The sequence below is a fragment of the Geotrypetes seraphini genome, chromosome 1, assembly GCF_902459505.1.
Source record: "Geotrypetes seraphini chromosome 1, aGeoSer1.1, whole genome shotgun sequence".
In the NCBI taxonomy this organism is placed as follows: Eukaryota; Metazoa; Chordata; class Amphibia; order Gymnophiona; family Dermophiidae; genus Geotrypetes; species Geotrypetes seraphini.
In genome coordinates this window covers 442,222,483-442,241,263 of record NC_047084.1, presented here as the reverse complement: position 1 = coordinate 442,241,263, position 18,781 = coordinate 442,222,483, and the positions used below count along the sequence as shown (strand labels likewise).

The following is an 18,781-nucleotide window of genomic DNA, read 5'->3' as shown; positions in this document are numbered from 1 at the left end:
CTTCCCCAGAGAGAGGAAAAGTCTTTTTTGTTTATTTTGTTTACACCACAGCACCAGCTTGGGGCTGGAGAGGGCAAAGAGGGTGGTGAGTAAAAAGGCTACAAAATAAACCCACCAGGATGTTGAAAAAAACGCCCAATTAGACAGGAAAAGTGAACAGAATCAAAAAATCGATTCAATTAATAGAATCGGATGGAATGGGGAGAAAGAGGGCCAAGCCATATGGAAAGGTGATCTTTTTATTAGACTAATTTTAGTACATTTTTGACTAGCTTTAAGAGACCAAAAACCCCTTCCTCAGGTCAGGAAAGGAAACTAACAGCAGTATACGGTACTGACCTGAGGAAGAAGATTTTGGCCTCTAAAGGCTAATTTAAAATGGATTTGTCCAATAACTTGGTATCTTGTTTTCCATTTTGTTTCTATGTGGTGATTGGTATTTGTCAATCTTTTAAAATTTACATCTGTTGTCTTTCTATTTTGCACAGTACTAGGGGACATGCATCACTGTTTATATGGTACAGCATTCTATGCAGAATCCAGCTTCTTAGGATGCAATTTCATTGTTGTCTACATATTCTATTTTTAGTTTGCAGTTACTTATTCTATACTGGTGAGAGTGCATCTGTGTTCTGTGCGTGCAAAAAAGGACATGCTTTTCTGTTGTCATTGATTATGCAGAATCTATCTGTACTAATTTGGCTTGTTTAGTAGTACAATCAAGTGTATTGATGTTTTAGTGCTCACTGCAAAAGTTAAGATACTGCTTTTTCCTAGATGTGACTCTGCATGTGTTGCTGAGCCCTCTGGGGCTGTTTGCTATATGTGACCATTTGATGAATGTTTTGAAAAAGTTGGGTGTTCAAAGGCCCGTTTAAAAGCCCACCTCTTTGAGAGTGCTTTTGATCCTAATTCCTCTCACCTTGGGTTCTGCATCCCATACCCTCTATGTCATGTCTGTCCAAGTTAGATTGTAAGCTCTTCCGAGCAGGGAGCGTCTGTGGATATCAAGGTGTGCAGCATTGCGTACTTCTTTCAGTGCTATATACGTGATTAGTAGTAGTAGTAAGTCCTGAACCTGACTATTGTCAGGAAAGAGAGCTAGTTTGCCTGGCTAAGCTATGAAATAAAGCCCACAGAGCCTGCTATTTTGGTGTTTGGTTGATGTTTGCAATTGCCCCTGATGCTTCGGATCTGTTACATCTGTTGTTTCCACATGGTTATCAACTCAAGGGTTGGTAGTCCACTCCACTCAGTATTTTATAGACGCAAAACTGAAAGTCTGATATATATCATGGGCGCAGCACAAGAAAAGATGGAGGTGCCATGGAGGGCAAGTCGTACAGAGTGCAATTATAGCTTGCTAAAACCATGACTACATAGAGAAGGCAACCGCCTAGGTGAGGGGTGTTCTCTTTTTGGCTTCAAAAATATGGTAATCCTATGCCTTAGGCTCCAGCATGTTGAAAACTGGCCCTGATGGCAGCAGCAGTGTTTGGACCAGGACCACCTTCCTCAAGGGAAACTGCACAGACACACAGCTTAGCACTTAGCAACCCCCCTCTCCTTGCATGTGCCCTGTGAACGTTGCCTAGCTACACTCCAGGCCTCCTTCCTTTTTCTGCAGCATGCCTACCAGAAACAGAAAGTTGTGCCAGAGGAGGTGGCGGCTCGTGATAGAAAGAAGGCCTGTCCTAGCTGGAAAGTGCATCTTTAATGTTGCCAGGCAAACAGGCATGATTAGCGGGGCAGGGGCCAGAGACTGAGAGATAACAGACTGTGTTTCCTCTGCCTTCTGTGTTAATTGCGATTAAAACTTTTGACACGTGTTAAAGCTTTACTGCGTTAATCATTATTTACATGTTAAATGCGCAATCCTACAAAAAAAAAAAAAAGAAAAAGCCCTGACATACTCTGAACGTTAGTACGCTTAGTAAAAGAAGCCCAGTATCTTACTAAGCCTTCTTGGTCAGGGTGAAGCTGGGTAAAAGAATGCAAATAGGCTGTGGGACTGGAACGTTTTATATTTCTTACACCTGTTCTTTTGGTTTTCAAGTGCCTTCCCAGGAAAAAAAAGTTTGACCTGTGTGCACTACTTTAAACATTAGTTGGCTATATTTGAATGTTTGTATCCTCTCTCCTCTAGGATATATAGATGTATATACTTCAGCCCATAATTATAGCAAGGTATCAGTTGTCCATTCCGAAAAGTAAACAAGGTATATGTATGACCAGAAGCTGTCCTAGACCAGTGGTTCCCAACCCTGTCCTGGAGGACCACTAGGCCAATCGGGTTTTCAGGCTAGCCCTAATGAATATGCATGAGAGAGATTTGCATATAATGGAAGTGATAGGCATGCAAATCTGCTCCATGCATATTCATTAGGGCTAGCCTGAAAACCCGATTGGCCTGATGGTTCTCCAGGACAGGGTTGGGAACCACTGTACTAGACCAGGGGTAGGGAACTCCGGTCCTCAAGAACCGTAGTCCAGTCGGGTTTTCAGGATTTCCTCAATGAATATGCATTGAAAGCAGTGCATGCAAATAGATCTCATGCATATTCATTGGGGAAATCCCGAAAATCCGACTGGAATAGGCTCTCGAGGACCGGAGTTCCCTACCCCTGCACTAACATCAACCACGAGAAGCTAATGAAAACATGATGAAAAAAACAGAAAAAGGAGATTCTGGAGGAAAGTAAATCTAATAAATCATATGTTAGACCATTAAAGTAGAGAAATAGTATGTAGATGATAAGAGTTAAGAATGTAAAGATAGTATATAATATTAACATTGTTGTAACAAATCACTAGCACGTGCTAACATAAACTTATGACGTCACTCTACACCGCTCCAAAGACTCGGCTCTGCTCCAGCGGAGGCGTCATTTCCTGTCGTTCCGGAAGTGCCGCCAGATGTAAACAAGAGCTCGTTGGGAGCTGTACGGATTCCAGAAAGGCTGGACGAGCTGCTACTCGGTGGTGGGACTGGAGGTGACCTGATCGCTCGCCAATAGAGCCGGGCTCCGACTCGGGATTCGGTGCTCAGTCCCGGCGCCAACGATGGCGTCTCAGCAGCGAGGAGTTAACAGTCTGCGCTTTAACCAGGACCAGAGTATGTCGCTTCCGGTCCTGTGACAGATAAACAGACCCCAGTCTAGACAGCTCTCCTACCTTTACTTCTCATCTCCGCTTCATTTTATTTTCCTCTACGTTTTCCTCTCTGTTGTATTTAATTTATATTTAGCCTATATTTAATTTGTAACCGCATAGTACCATGCACTGTTTTTCTGTGTTAAATTTTGATTTGTTATGATATTTTATATCCTTCCCCCCCCCAGGTATTATATTCTTCTGCACTTTTTTTCCTTCCTTACACAAATTGATTCCATTACTTCCTGGCACTTTAGCTTATATTGTGATGGGACAGATAGGGGAATTCCTTGTGCCTCAGTATCGCATTCAAATGGTTCTGTTAATTTCTAATGATAAAAATATTTTCTTCTTTGTTGTATCTACTTTTCTGTAACTGCATTGAACCAAAAGGCATTTTGCGGTATTTAAGTTATGTTCCCCTAACTTCCATCACTGCTCTTCCTCTGTCTCCTATTTCTGCTGATCCATTATATTCTGATCTCTGTCTCCAGTTGCCTACCACCCTTTATTCTTTCCTAGAACTAGCCTTTCTGTTCCTCTTTTCCACCACCCTTCGTCATAATCTTTACTACGTCTTTGATGCCTGCATTCCCATCATAAATTGGTCCATGAAATTTTTGATTTCTCACTGTTTTTTCTTTCTGGGTCAGGTTGCTTTTGTTGTGCAATGGAAACTGGTGTTCGCATATACAACGTGGAGCCTTTGATGGAGAAAGGACACTTAGGTACGTGGAAGGTAAAAGCATTGGCAGTGCTGAATGTGAGAGCAAGATGCGGACAGTGTTGAGTGGATTGGAGAAGAAAGTTTGTATAGTAGTGGGGTAATAGGAGAAAAGCAGAGGTGGTTGAATGGTGAGAAGATATTGGCAACACTGGGTGGAAGAGGTAAAAGCAAATAGGTGATTCTTTACAGTCACACTTTATTCCAGGACTGTTGGGTTATTTTCCTGTACCTGCCAGAACTTGTAGAAAAACACAAATTTCAGAGATTTAAGCTCCACCCCTCTTAACTCGGCACTGTCCCCTCAGGAACCAGTTTCTTTCCTACAAGCCAGACTGTAGGAGCTTGTATTTTCTGCTTGTTTATTTTATTTCAATTCAGTGTGTTCATTCGTGGTTTTTGTCCTTGTGTTGCAGAGGTTTCCCATGGGACAGCTTTGACTGCAGGAGATTGCAGACTTTTGGAAAAACTCTGCCTCTAGGGGGTTGGCTGCTTGTCAGTGCACCCTCTGGACTGCCTGCACTTCGGCTCTGGGTTCCTGGGATTTTCCCTTTGGGAGCTGGCTCACCCCAGGTTTGTCTGGCTCCGTGGAGCTGTTCCCAGGATTGGAGCCAGACTGTGTTCCTCTGCCAAGCATCTGTGTAGTGTGTCTGTGGGTAGTGGAGATGCCCGGCTGTGGAATTCCGGCTGGTAGGGCAGTCTGAAGTTTTGAAGTCCAGCTTGACTTCTTCCTAAGGCCGTGAATTTCCCTGTAAGCTGTTTTAGCTCTTTTAGCAGTGTTTTTCCAGTCAGCATATGTTTTGACAGGCTTGACAGCCTGAATCAGCGATTTGGGGGGAAATCTGAAAAATGGGGTTTTGGATGGTTTCTCTGCATGTATTCCACCTCCATCCCTAAAATCGCTGTTTTTGAAGGCTTCTTGTGATTTTCTGGGCTATTTTAGTGCAAATTTTGCACCCATGACGATCTTGGATTTTCCTAATTTGAAATAAAAAGGTTTTTTATAGCACTTGCAAGCTTTGTTTTTGCAAGAAAATCACTCAGTTGGACACCCCAGGGTGGTATTTGGTGGCTCATTGTAGAGGTGAAGGAAGCGATCAGAGACAAGAAAACTTTGTTTAAGGAATGGAAAAGGTAAAAAACAGATAAAAACTGGAACAAGCACAAACAACATCAATGCAGATGCCATAAGGCGGTGAAAGGGCCAAAAGAGACTATGAGGAAAAAATAGCCAAGGAGGCAAAGAACTTCAAGCCGTTCTTTTGATTATATTAAGGGGAAATGACCCGCAAAGGAAGCGGTGGGACCGTTGGATGACCATGGAATAAAGGGAGCGCTAAAGGAGGACAAAGCAATCGCCGACAAACTGAACACATTTTTTGCATCTGTATTTACCGAAGAAGATGTACACAGCATACCGGAACCCATCAGGCTATATGTTGGAAATGAAGACGGAAAGCTGACAGGATTGACGGTCAGTCTAGAGGAGGTGTGTAGGCAGATTGATAGGCTTAAGAGCGATAAATCCCCAGGACCGTATGGCATCCATCTGAGGGTTATCAAGGAACTGAAAGGGACCATAGCTGAACTGCTTCAACTAATAGCCAATCTGTCGATCAAATTGGGAAAGATTTCGGAAGACTGGAAGGTGGTGAATGTTACGCCGATCTTCAAGAAGGTTCGAGGGGAGATCCGGAAAACTACAGAGCGGTGAGTCTGACCTCGGTACTGGGAAAGATGGTGGAATCGCTGATAAAGGACTGCATCATTGATCACCTTGACGGACACGGGCTGATGAGGACCAGTCAGAACGGTTTTAGCAAAGGCAGAACGTGTTTGACGAACTTGCTACACTTCTTTGAGGGAGTAAACAGACAGATAGACAAGGGCGACCCGGTCAAAATTGTATATCTGGATTTTCAGAATGCATTTGACAAGGTTCCACATGAACAATTACTTCGGAAAATTGCGAGCCATGGAATTGAGGGTGAAATACTCACGTGGATTAAAAACTGGCTGGAAAATAGGAAACAGAGAGTGGGGGTAAATGGACAAGCTCGGACTGGAAGAGCGTCACCAGTGGGGTGCCGCAGGGCTCAGTGCTTGGACTTGTGCTTTTCAACATCTTTATAAATGATCTGGACATTGGTACAATGAGTGAGGTGATTAAATTTGCAGATGACACGAAGTTATTCAGAGTAGTGAAGACACAGGGGGATTGCGAAGATCTGCAACGTGACATAATCAGGCTTGAGGAATGGGCATCAACATGGCAGATGAGGTTCAACTTGGATAAGTGTAAAGTGATGCATGTCGGTAACAAAAATCTCATGCACGAATACAGGATGTCCGGGGCGGTACTTGGAGAGACCTCCCAGGAAAGAGACTTGGGAATTCTGATCGACAAGTCGATGAAGCCGTCCGCGTGGCAGCAGCAAAAAGGGCGAACAGAATGCTAGGAATGATAAAGAAGGGGATCACGAACAGATCGGAGAAGGTTATCATGCCGCTATACTGGGCCATGGTGCGCCCTCACCTGAAGTACTGCGTCCTGCACTGGTCGCCGTACATGAAGAAGGATATGGTACTACTCGAAAGGGTCCAGAGAAGAGCGACTAAGATGGTTAAGGGGCTAGAGGAGTTGCCATACAGTGAAAGATTACAGAAACTGGGCCTCTTCTCCCTCGAACAGAGGAGATTGAGAGGGGACTTGATTGAAACTTTCAAGGTACTGAAGGGAATAGACTTAGTAGATAAGGACAGGTTGTTCAGCCTCTCCAAGGTAGGGAGAACGAGAGGGCACTCTCTAAAATTAAAAGGGGATAGATTCCGTACGAACGTAAGGAAGTTCTTCTTCACCCAGAGAGTGGTAGAAAACTGGAATGCTCTTCCGGAGTCTGTCATAGGGGTAAACACCCTCCAGGGATTCAAGACAAAGTTAGACAAGTTCCTGCTGAACCAGAACGTCTGCAGGTAAGGCTAGTCTCAGTTAGGGTGCTGGTCTTTGACCAGAGGGACACCGCTTGAGCGGACTGCTGGGCACGATGGACCACTGGTCTGACCCAGCAGCGGCATTTCTTATGTTCCTTTTTTTTTTTTTTTTATAATTTTTCACAAATTGTTTAACAACAATCTAAAGAAATTAACAATTGAAAAAGAAAATAATTATATTAAATTATATATAATAATTCCACATATATGACTAATCAGAGTCCACATATTGAAGAGAGAGTCCATCACCTCCAAGGGAAGTTGGATCTAAAAGAAAAGAAAAACTCATACAAATTACAGAGTGCGGTTGGATTTAACCATCTGCCTGGATAGAGGACTGTATGGAAGGATCTGGAGCTCTAGACTCCGTCTTACCCTCTAAAAAGAAATTTAATTGGTCAGGGTCATAAAATATATATCTAACATTCTGATAGGTAAGACAGCATTTGCAGGGAAAACGTAACTGAAAGGTTGCTCCCATATTCAAAGTTAACTGTCGATAGGCCAGGAATTTCTTCCGTCTGGCTTGCGTCAATTTTGATACATCAGGGAATATTGAAACTTTGGAACCGTGAAATTCCGCATTCTCAGTCCTATAGAATAAACGGAGAACTGCCTCTTTATCCTGAAGAAAAACAAAGGTTACCAGTAAAGTTGCTCTAACAGTTATTTCTTCTTGAATTGATGTTTCCAGCATACCAGTGAGATCCAAGTCTCCTGATACAGTCCCTTTGCTTTTCTCTTCTTTGGGAATATTCAAATAGTATAGCTTTTGGAGCGGTGGCATATTATTTTCAGGAAATTTCAACACTGATTGTAAAAAGAAATTAAATAAGTCTCTTGGAGTTTGAAATTTGGATACCGGAAAGTTCAACAGTCTAAGATTTAAATTTCTATTTGCATTTTCCAAATTTTCCATTTTTCTAACCAGCAAAGACTTTTCCTTCAAATGTAAATTCATAGAAGCCTTTATTTCTGACACAGATTTTTCCAAATTGTCCGTTCTATTGGACTGCTTTTGGAGTTTCTCTTCGAAAGTTTTAACTTGTAAATTAGTAATCTGTGTTGAAGAAAAAAGTTGAGAGCATACCTTATGTATTGATTCAAGTCCACTCCAAATTGCTTCCATATCGATGACTTCAGGTCTTACTAGAGGAGGGGGCAAAGATATTCCGGGGATTACCCCATTAGCTCGCTGTTCCTCTGTCCCTGCTTCCTCACCAGCAACTGCTCCTCCGTTCTCCATTGTCGACTGCAAGAGAGTCGGCAAGCCTTGGAATACTTTCGGGGTCAGGGGTGAGTTCAGCAGCGTCAATGGAGAACTCGTCTCCGGCACCTCCTGCGCTGCCGACGGCGTCCCCGACATCCTCCCGGGCCGCGGAGGAGCTCCAGGACCCATAGGGCTAAGCGAAATCTCGCTCTCCAAGACCGAGGTCTGCCCCCCTCGGTCAGCGGATGTGCCCGATCCAGCCGGTGTGGCATATGCTGTAATTGCCACCTGTCTCGCCATTGAAGTACCAGATGAGGCTGGAAGAACGCCTCTCTGTTTGCCTCTGCGCTTAGGCATAGTTAAGGTAAGAAATTTTAAATGAAATAGAAATCGCCAAAGCCAAGCAGGAGCAGCTTTCAAGGGTGACTCACTCCGTCGCCATCTTGGATCTCTCTGTTTTCATTTCTTATGTTCTTATGTGCGCTGCAGCCCACGAGGAAGGTGAAATTTGTCGGACCCCATGCCTTCGACCTTTGAAGAGGGTCTTCCTACTATTTCTGCTCAGCTGCCTGGGAAAATGGTGTTGGGGGACCCAGGGAGTGTGCAAGCAACACTCCGGCAAAATGCAATCATGCTTTGGGGGGGAAAAAAATCTAACAAATTCTGTAAAAGTTCTAAAAAGGGTCTGCAGGAGGCGGCTCCCACCCCATGTGATGGGTTTTCCCTCGACTTTATTAATATAATGTATCAGGCTTATTTGGTTAAGAAATCTCTGCCTGTCACCCTTCCTCTTCTCTTGCCTTCCTTCTGGGGTCCCAGTCAATATACTGGTTGTGCCTGCGGTTGCTCCTGATGCCCTTACAATGCCTCTGCTTACACAAGTGAGCACCATGGCTGCTGGAGATGTGGCAGCTCTGGCAGATCTCCGGGATCAGGAGGATCTTCTTTTATGGCCAGGGCATGCCATTCCAAGCTTTGCCATGATCCTGACACTATTGTGTTCGAGGATCTGGATTTCCTGGTCTCAGACGTGGACTACATGGCTGATGCCCTTTATGACATGTTGAAGGTTTTCTCTAAGTTGTCCGCCTATTCCATCTCGGCTTGCTGGAGACTTCTGACAGGTTCTGGCGAGTACAGGAAAATAACCCAACAGTCCCGGAATAAAGTGTGGATGTACAAGAAAGAAGATTAGCAAAGGTAAGAACCTAATCTTTTGATGGAATAGAATAAGGAACGGCATAGTTTGGTGGAAGAGGCAGGAATAAGATGGTTTGGACTGGTAAATGAGGATGGGGCAGTGTTGAGTAACTAGAAGAGGAAAATTGGGCAATGTTAAATGGATAGAAAAATGTGTGTGTACAGTTATACAAACTTCTTTCGGTGTATCTTGACCTTATTCTTTTTCCAGATCTAGAGCAGGTGGGGAGTGTGGCCATGGTGGAAATGTTGCAGAGATCTAACCTGCTTGCCATCATTGGTGGAGGCAGCAATCCTAAGTTTTCTGAGATATCAGGTATTGTAGAAGACAGTCTTTCTTCTTTTCTGTATGCTGTCATACTGATCTTTACTTCCCTTTGTGCTGTTTTGTTTCATCAGGTTTCTCTTGCAATATTATAGTGTTTTTTCCCCATGTCCTCCTTACTGAAATGATGATCAGCTTTATCAAGGGGTCATCCTGAATCTAAGACTGGAATTAACTGTTCTTTTATTCCCCTGAACTGTAGCTGAGCTGAACCAATATTTACATCTATTGAATTCATACTGGAACTGAACCAGAAAGAAATACTGGTTATTAGTTCAGAAGAAAGTCAGCTGCTGTGGTTCATTGCAGAAAGTAGACTGTATCTCGGGAAGAAAAGGAACTAGAGTATTTTTTCTAGCTATTTATAGCAGTTTTTTTGTTAAAATTTGTTTTCTGTTTTGTAAAAGTAATAGAATGTTCACTTTTTTTCAGTCTCTGTTTGTTCTGAAGCAGAACAAAATAATTCTGGTTACCAATTTTTTATTGTTTTGAACAAGAACTATTTTGTTAAAGTTGAACCCAAAACTGAACAGAATCAGGATATTTAAAGTAGGGCTTCTGATTTAGCATGTTAATAATATGACTAATGTGCTAAATCTTTAACACAGGTCAATAAAACTAATTGCGATTAACACACTTACCTGATCTGCCACTGCTACGCCAGACCCGCCACTTCTATGGCTCTGAAAAGAGGCGGTGATGACAGCTTCGGCATGTGCATGCTGCCGCTGGTTCTATGTGACCCAGAAACAGGAAGTTACATCAAGCTCTGATGTTACTTCCTTTTCTGGGTCAAACAGAGCCAGAGCCACTGCAGCTTCTTTCATACCCGGAGAAACGGTGGATCTGGCACAGGAGCATCAGATCGGGCAAGAAGGAGAGAGTTGCTACATTAGTGGGGTGGGAGGGGTACAAGGAGGCAGAGGTGATGCATGGGGGGGGGGTTGTGAGCAAGATGAGAGAGTGATGCTGAACTTGGGAGAAGGAGTGGGGAGGGAAGAGAGAGATCCAGGGCGGGGATTGAGGATGAGAGGGGGAAAATGACTGCTCGGAGGGAGAGAAAGAGATACTAGATATGAGGAATGAGTGTAAGGAAAAGAAAAGAGGAGACACACTGGAAGCAATAGAAAGGAGAGACCAGGTTGGGGCTGAGGCTGGTGAAGGCTGAGAGGGTAAATACAGAAAAAGAAAATGGGGGATTAGGTAGGTAACAGAGAGGAAACTACAGATAAACAAGTAGTTATGCTTGATTTCAGGAATTTTTTATGGTATTTTCATTAAAAAATATCTTATATATTAATCTCGATTAATTGCTAATGCACAACATGATTAATTGCGATTAATCACGATTAAAATTTTTAATCTTCCTGTTGCCCTAATTTCAATGTTTGATGTCTTACTTTTATCTTTCTTTTCTCCCCTATGCTATAGTGCTGATCTGGGATGACGCTCGAGAGGTGAAGGATGGAAAAGAAAAGTTGGTTCTAGAATTTACCTTCACTAAACCAGCTTTAGCTGTCCGAGTGAGACATGATAAGTGAGCATCACGACCAGAGGCTGGGGGGATTTGCAGAATGCTTTACAGAAAAAAGGAAAAACAGCTCAGAATGCAAAGCTAAATATTTCATAAAGCAAATTAAGAAGCTGCTGTTTTAAGATGGAGGTTTTCAGTACATTTGAGATCCTGCCTGACAGGGAAAGAGAAAAGGAAGAGGTAAAGGAGTATGATACAAGGCAGAGGCAAATGACTGCATGGGAAAGGGCCTCCAGCAATCAAAGGAGAGGATATTGGCGTGACTTTTCTCACTATCCATCTTTCAGTCCTAACTTGCTTTCTGCTCTTTTCTTGATTCTTCTCTCTGACAATCAATTTCTCTATATTTAAAATTTATTATTCTGTTTTCTTTTCTCTTTTTTTTTTGTGCTTTAGGATAATTATTATACTGCGGAACAGAATCTATGTTTACTCCTTCCCTGACAACCCCAGCAAGCTTTTTGAGTTTGACACACGAGACAATCCTAGAGGTACAACAGCAAAAATAATTGTCCTGCTTGTGGCAGGGAATTACTGCTTCTTCAAGCCCCTCTTTCTACAGTGAAAGAGTATCCTAGCCTGTTATTTCCTTTTCCAACTCTTATGTTGCACCTTTTGTTCCTCACTAGTGAAAGGGAATCCCTGCCTGTGCTGTTCCTTTTGTCTCTATCAGCAAGAGGAGAATCTGCATATCTCTCTGTTCTATCTCTTGTGAGAAGTAATCCCAACACATTTTGCTTCTTTTTTTTTTGTCCCTTCCTAGTGACAGGGAATCCCTGTACATGTGCCTCCTTATCTCTTTTCTCCAGGCTGTGCCATAGTTTACGTTTTCATTGGTATGCTTTCAATATTGGATCTTATGTGTCAGATAAGACTTTAGACAGTGCTGGGGAGGATCCTGCTGTCTTGGTGCATTGTAAAATGTGGTAGGGAGGTTCTGGAAGCCAAATTTAGGCTCTTAGATAGGACGCTAAAATCCAGAACCTCCAGAGTATCTTTTTTTGAAGAGTTCCCCGTTCCACATACAAGACCCAAGAGACAGGCAGAGTTCCAGAGTCTCAATGTGTAGATAAGGCGATAGTGCAGGGAGGAGGGTTTTAGATTTGTTAGAAACTGGGCAATGTTCTGGGGAAAGGGGAGCCTAGCTTTCAAACTAGAAACTGGGGGAAGGCTGACAGTTGCTCAAAAGTACATGGTTCGGAGCAAGATATCTTTAAAAGATATATCACCCAAACAGATTGCAATAGAGACCATAATGGATCAGGTGTCTTTAAATACAGAGCTGACAGATTTTAAAGATGGCAAATTATCGCTGTCAAGTGCTGATTATGTTGTAAATAGGAACAACAAACACTGTGTGAAATGTCTGAATGCAAATGCCAGAAACCTAAGAAACAAGATGGGAGAGTTAGAATGTATTGCACTAAATGAGAAGATAGATATAATAGGCATCTCTAAGACCTGGTTGAAGGAAGATAACCAATGGGACATGGTCATACTAGGGCACAAACTATATCATAATGATAGGGTGGATCGCATTGGTGGAGGGGTACCATTATACATTAAGGAGGGCCTTGATCAAATAGACTAAAAGCTCTACAGTACAAGTGTATCATTCAGTACAATCAATCTGTTTGTTTTCAGTCTCCGGCAGGTGGAGTGGTAAGCTTTTGCAGTCTGTGCTGAGGTTTGTTGGGGCCTGTTGGATCTGATTAGTGAATTTTTCTGGTCCCTTTTGCTGTCCGGACAGAGCTTGGGAGATCCTTTCAGGGGTCCTACTGATCTCGAGTTTGCCACACTCAGAAGGGTCGAGTCCCTTCCCTCCATTTCCCACACCTCCCCCTCATGTCTTTGCTTTAGAGGAGCCTCAACTTTACGCTTGAGCACCTGTTGGGCACAGACTACAGTTTAGAGAGCCAGTGGGGAGCTGTGAGAAGTAAAAAAATAAATAAATAAGCAAAAAAGTTCAAGAAATAAAAGGCACATAAAAAGGACCCGAGGCTGCCGTTTTTATACAGCGTTGTGAGTGGGTCTTCGGTATGTGCATTTTTTGTGGGTGCCGAGCTATGGATGTGGTTGGTGTGTGCACAAAGTGTTCCGGCTACCTCGAGGGGGAACTGGTATCGGCTTCAGGTGTCATCATGCAGGGCTCCCCTTTGCGCGGGCACCGCTCGTCAGTTGAGCTCAGTGGAGAAACCCAGGCTTCCCTCAACTGCCAGAAGTCACGGAGATTCAGTATTGCTGACTGGCAGGGGTGCTGGGGATTCCTGTGGCAGTGGTGGCTGCAGGTGGTCCTGCTTTAGTGGTGGGGGTCTAGTTAGGCCTCATTGCCGTTTCTTCTTTTGGGAGACAGTTTGTCGGCAGCCCTTCTCTCGGTTTTAGCAGGAAGCGCAGCCATTTTGCCCTCGGCCTCAGGTGACTTTCCTTCTGTTCTTAGAACGATAGGAACAGCTCTTAAATGTGTCTTCTGCTCCTGCTGTGAATTCAGTATTGCTGCCGGGAGTTTTTTTTCCTTGATTTTGTGTTAGCCCTGTACAAGGCTTATTTACAGGCAGCTGTGGTCCTGCTTCTGTCTCGGGGGTCTCAGGATCTTCTGGGGGGTCTTTACCTTCAACAGCTGCCCCCATTCAGTTTCCTGTTCCAGCTGTCTCTGTCCAGCCCCCTCAGCCATTGTCCAAGCAACTGCAGGTGGCTTGGGATTAGGATCTTTTTATGGCTGATTTGTTTTCTCTGGATGAGGACTTGGATCTTGGGGTGGACCTCCAGGATCCTGTAGGGGGATCTGATCAAGTTTCAAGTTTATTATAAATTTGATTAATCGCTTATTCAAAATTCTAAGCGATGTACAGAACAATAAAATTACAAATTTCTGGGGGAAACAAAACAAACGAATAGAACTAACCTGACAAAACATATTAAACAAAAGGAAAAGATGGGGAAAGAAATACAAGTTGTTGATAGTAAATAAGACACATATGGGAAAAAAACAGTAGGAGGGGAGAGAGCAGTGTGCTTCAAAAAAGTTGGGAAATAGGATTCAATTGAAGCTCCTAATCAAGCTTTCTAGTTATCAAATGCATCTTTAAAAAGAAAGCTTTTTAACTTACTCTTGAATCTGTCTAGATTGTGTTCTTCCCTTAAATAAATAGGGAGTTTAGGGAGTGGATGGAGGATTTTTGGAGGTGCAGGTTGACGAGGATGCTTCGGTTGTGCGCATTTTTCACTGGGAAGAGCTTATTCTTCAGGTGTCTTTGGATTTATGCTTCGAGAAGGAAGCTAATGACACCCCTTGAGTGGTGGATCCTCTGCTGTGATGGATCTGGTCAGCATCCCGCTTTTTCCCTATGCATCAGGATATTCAAGATGTTGTATACGCTCAGTAGAAGATTCCGGACCTGCCTTTTCGCTTGGCGCGGTCCATGGCAAGTCTCTACCCTATTCCTGATGGGGATAGAGATACCTTTAAGTCTCCTGTGGTCAATGCGGTGGTCTTCACTATCACTCAAAGACATACAGTGCCAGTTGAGGATGGTTCAGCTATGAGAGACCCTAAGGACCGTAAGATGGAGGCTGTCCTTAAACAGTTTTGATGCAACTGTCTTGGCCATTCAGGCGGTCTTGTAGCCTGGGCTTATTTCTGGTGGTCTGAGCAGGTGCTGGACTGGGAGTCGGCTGACTGGTCCTTAGTGGATTAGAAGGTGGCTAAAATTGAGCTCAGTGACCCAACAGACTGCCTGTTCCCAATCAGGTCATTGGACTCACTATTTACAAAGACAAACTGCAGACCTCACAGCAAATCCTGAAGAAAGCCACAGCATGATGGCTGAAACATTGGTTTCTGCCTGACAAGGTGCAGCGAGACCCGGAAACCTGCTACAAGCATGATACCAGCTGTGAAAACCTTGAGAGAACGTTCTAAACCTTGGCACATTCTCACAGAAATGTAAAGTTCCAGGAATACCATTCCACGGAACCAGACCAGCCACTGAAAAAGAAGACTTTATGTAAATTCAGAAATGTATCACTCTTCTTATACCACCTGGCTATATAACATGATCACGGTAGTGCACAATTAATTAAGAAAGAATGCAACTACACAATAAGAAAAAAGAACTACAGTAAATGATAGGAAAGCTCAATCATATAAGACCACCACACACAGTAGAAATACCATTAAAAATATGCGCTTTCTAATCAGTCCCCTACTGAGGAATTTCAAAGGCAATAACAAAATAATGGGCTCTCAAAAGGTGCTTAAAACAAGATATTGATTTCTCAGATTGTAAGGCACAAGGCTTTGTATTCTAAATGTTCCATATTTTCAGTGATGGTTCCTCTACCTGTTTCCAGCATTCAGCTTTGACATCTTTTGCATCCATAATTCCCCATTTATTCATTCTTTTCTTGCCTTTGCTAAATCTTTGTGATGATGATCCCAGCAGATAGAGCTTTGGCATCACCTGTAAAGATTCTGCAGATAATTTGTGTATCTCTGCCCACCTCTTCTTAAAATTATCACTTTTTCATAGTTTCATCATACCAGAAAGTCCCCTCCTGGCCACAATAAAGGCTCAAAAAATCTATTTGAATTTCGAGAGGAGGGGGTAATATCGAGAACTTTACAGGCATTTTCTTTTAGCACAGAACTAACAAACACATAGCTAAGAAGATCCATATTGCTCAGTTGAGGGTGGGTTTTTAATAAGCGATTTAAGAGACACTATATTGTTTGCTGTAATCCACCTTATACTGATCTAATTGACTAAGCAGAATATAAATGCCCCAAATAAAAATTGAATTACATTTTCCTTTTCTTCTGTATAGGGCTTTGTGACCTTTGCCCCAGTCTTGAGAAACAACTTCTGGTCTTCCCTGGACACAAGTGTGGTAGCCTACAATTGGTGGTAAGTGATAGAAGCTATACTAGATGCCTTTGGGCGACAGATGTTTTGTTTTGAGGGAAAAAATATATTCTTCAGCTCATTTTACATCTGCTACCTGATTGGGGTTTTTTTTGGAGTGTTCTTTAATTCTGTTATTTGAAAGGGTTTATAACCATATCACTTCACTCAAGATTTTATAACCTTGGTTATATGTCCTCTCTCTCTTCTGCAAACTGAAAAGCCCTAACCTGTTAAATCTTTTCTTCATAGGCAAGCCATTCCGCCCCTCTATCATCTTTGTTGCCCTTTCTTTCTAGTGTTTGTATATCTTTTTTTGTTTGTTTTTTAAGAAGGGGTGGGGCATAGAGAAAGACACGGGGACAAATTTGTCCCCGTCCCCGCAGGAACTCGATTTTCCCATCCTGTCCTCGCGAGTTTTGTCGCTGTCACATTCCTGGAAACTCTGCCTTAACCGCACAAGCCTCAAACGCTTATGATTTTAGTGTTTGAGGCTTGGGCAGATGAGGACAGAGCTTGCAGGAATGGGGCAGGGACAGGAAAAGAACTCGTGGGGATGGAGATAAATTTGTCCCTGCGTCATTCCTTAGTTGGGTGGGACCAGAACTGCACAGAGTATTGAAGGTGTGAGTAAAAGGGACACTACTGCTTTTCATTTTTATAGCTCTGCTAGACTTGTGTAGCACTGTTCATAAAAACATTCAAGAGACAGTTCTTGCTCAGTAGAGCTTACAATCTTAATAAAACAGACAAACAGAACAAGTAGGGGATTTACATTCTGCACTATCCATGTACGGTGAAACTTGTACTGGTTAGCAGCTTCAGTCTGCATTGATGTAACGCTGTTTTGTCTACGACGAGAGGCTTTTGTGGTATCTATGCTGACAGAGCAAGACAAAGGTCAGGAGTTCTGTTAGGCTGGAGCTTTTTTGATGATCAGTACAGGCAAACATCTCTCCTCTCAGAAAGCATGTCACCAGGGACTTTTCCTCTATATAGGTTTGATTCTTAGGGGACTTCTACAAACAAACTCTTTGACGCTAACACAGTAATCAGATTGCTCTGGTGACCTTTACAGCTATTATACCTTCATCACAGGACCTTAATTAACATTCATTCAGGTAAGAAGCATTGCTTCCTGCTCCTTATGGCAAAGAACAGAAACTAACCTTTTTTTTTTTTTTTTAAACAGAAGGGGCTCAATGCATAATGCTTTGATGCCACGGTAAAAATTACTGTGGCGGGAGCAATTTTTTTCCCCAACGGATGATCAGCATGAATAGCATACAAATAATATGCATGCTATTTGTGTGGAGCAACATCAGTAAAAGGGGGAGGAACTGTGCCTGGTATTTGTTCAGAATAACTATCGCTAGCACAGCTCCTCCTCCTCCTCCTTAAAAACAAAACAACCCCCCCTCCATTCTTCTTCCTTCCCTGCTGGTTCACAGCTTCCCCTGCCTGGTTGGCTGTGGTAACTAAGGCCCTGCCCAGGGGAGGGGCCTTAGGCACTCTAGCCACTTAGGACTTTAGGCCTCTCCCAGTGCATTCCAGGATGCATTGGGAATGGGAAGGGGAAGGGGAAGGGGAAGGCCTGCTGGCAGGAGCGAGTGGAAATTCTTCCTGCTGGTCTTCCAAATAAATTCTTCCTGCTGGTCAAGGTGTCGGGCCATACAGCCAGCCAGGGAGGGGAGAGGGTCACCTCCTTGAGCTAGGGGTGGGGGACAGATCCTTTAGGGGGGGGGTTCGGCACAGCCCACAAGACCACTAGGGATTTTTTTTGGGATGGCTAGTGTTCCCTTGTGAGTGTTGATGTCTCACACAGAAGCTGCTTGAATATCTTCTTCATTTATCCGAATCAGGTTTAGAATCATCTCCCTTAAGGTTCACCTTAGTGCAACTGGTGCATATCATCATTGGCATCATTTAGAAAGTTAACTCATCTCTGAATTGCTTTTAGTTTGATTTCATGCAAGGTCAAAAGGTAGTATCCCCACTAACTCCATACCAAACAAGTCCAAGAGGTATAACAAATACATGTATATATTATCTACCTAATATTACATATAGCAAGTGCCTAAGGGAGAAAGGCAGCAGCCAGAGGGCTCTTATAAAGATGAGGAATAGACTTGAGTGCCTCTTTGCGAGACTAGGCTGGGCAGAATCTTGGAAGGAGTACTGCTGAAAATCTCTGGCCCGGATCTTTCACTGCAGTAGTAGATCTACAGTAAGCTAAGATGAAATGTAAAAGCAGGGAAAAATCCCCAGATAGTTGTAAAGGCTGATGGCAGTTCAATCAAGGGAGACCATTTTTATAGGAACACGGGATTTGTTAAGAGCACTCAAGAATGTAATGAAATGATTACAGCGCTGTATTACTGCTATGGTCTGCCTTCACTTCCCTTTTCATGCATCAGATAAGTGACTTATGAATTTTATATTTATAAAATCTTTATATATGTTACTCAATGAAATGGAAGGCAGAAAGAGGGACACTTTAGTGCAATGATGGTCCCTTAATACAACCAGCGCTTATACATTTGATGGTACAATTGCACTTTTTGGTTGGTGACTGAGCACTTTAAAAGCACATGTTGCACTTTATACTAGTATATTTATATTCATTTATTTAATTATTTTTTATTTTTGGAAATCAAACTTGTGGAGATATATTTTTAATTCTTAAAGATTTAACACAAGTAATTTCTCTAGTTATTCCTTGAGTAATTTTGAGTTCAATCAA

At 42.9% G+C, this 18,781-nt stretch overlaps 1 protein-coding gene across 2 annotated transcripts in view; it reads left to right on the top strand.

The window, feature by feature from the left end:
* The first annotated feature begins 2,878 nt into the window (after window positions 1-2,878).
* WDR45 (WD repeat domain 45) overlaps window positions 2,879-18,781 on the top strand; it is a 30,781-nt gene continuing 14,878 nt past the window's right edge. Inside the window, exons 1-6 of one of the 2 annotated variants that reach the window (XM_033919985.1) lie at window positions 2,879-3,115; window positions 3,807-3,881; window positions 9,490-9,594; window positions 11,035-11,140; window positions 11,534-11,628; window positions 15,962-16,041. In XM_033919985.1, the coding sequence (XP_033775876.1) occupies window positions 3,064-3,115; window positions 3,807-3,881; window positions 9,490-9,594; window positions 11,035-11,140; window positions 11,534-11,628; window positions 15,962-16,041 (513 nt within the window). In that variant the 5' untranslated portion in view covers window positions 2,879-3,063. Of the gene's footprint in view, window positions 3,116-3,806; window positions 3,893-9,489; window positions 9,595-11,034; window positions 11,141-11,533; window positions 11,629-15,961; window positions 16,042-18,781 lie in introns of both variants that reach the window. The other variant, XM_033919994.1, reaches the window with a different exon arrangement.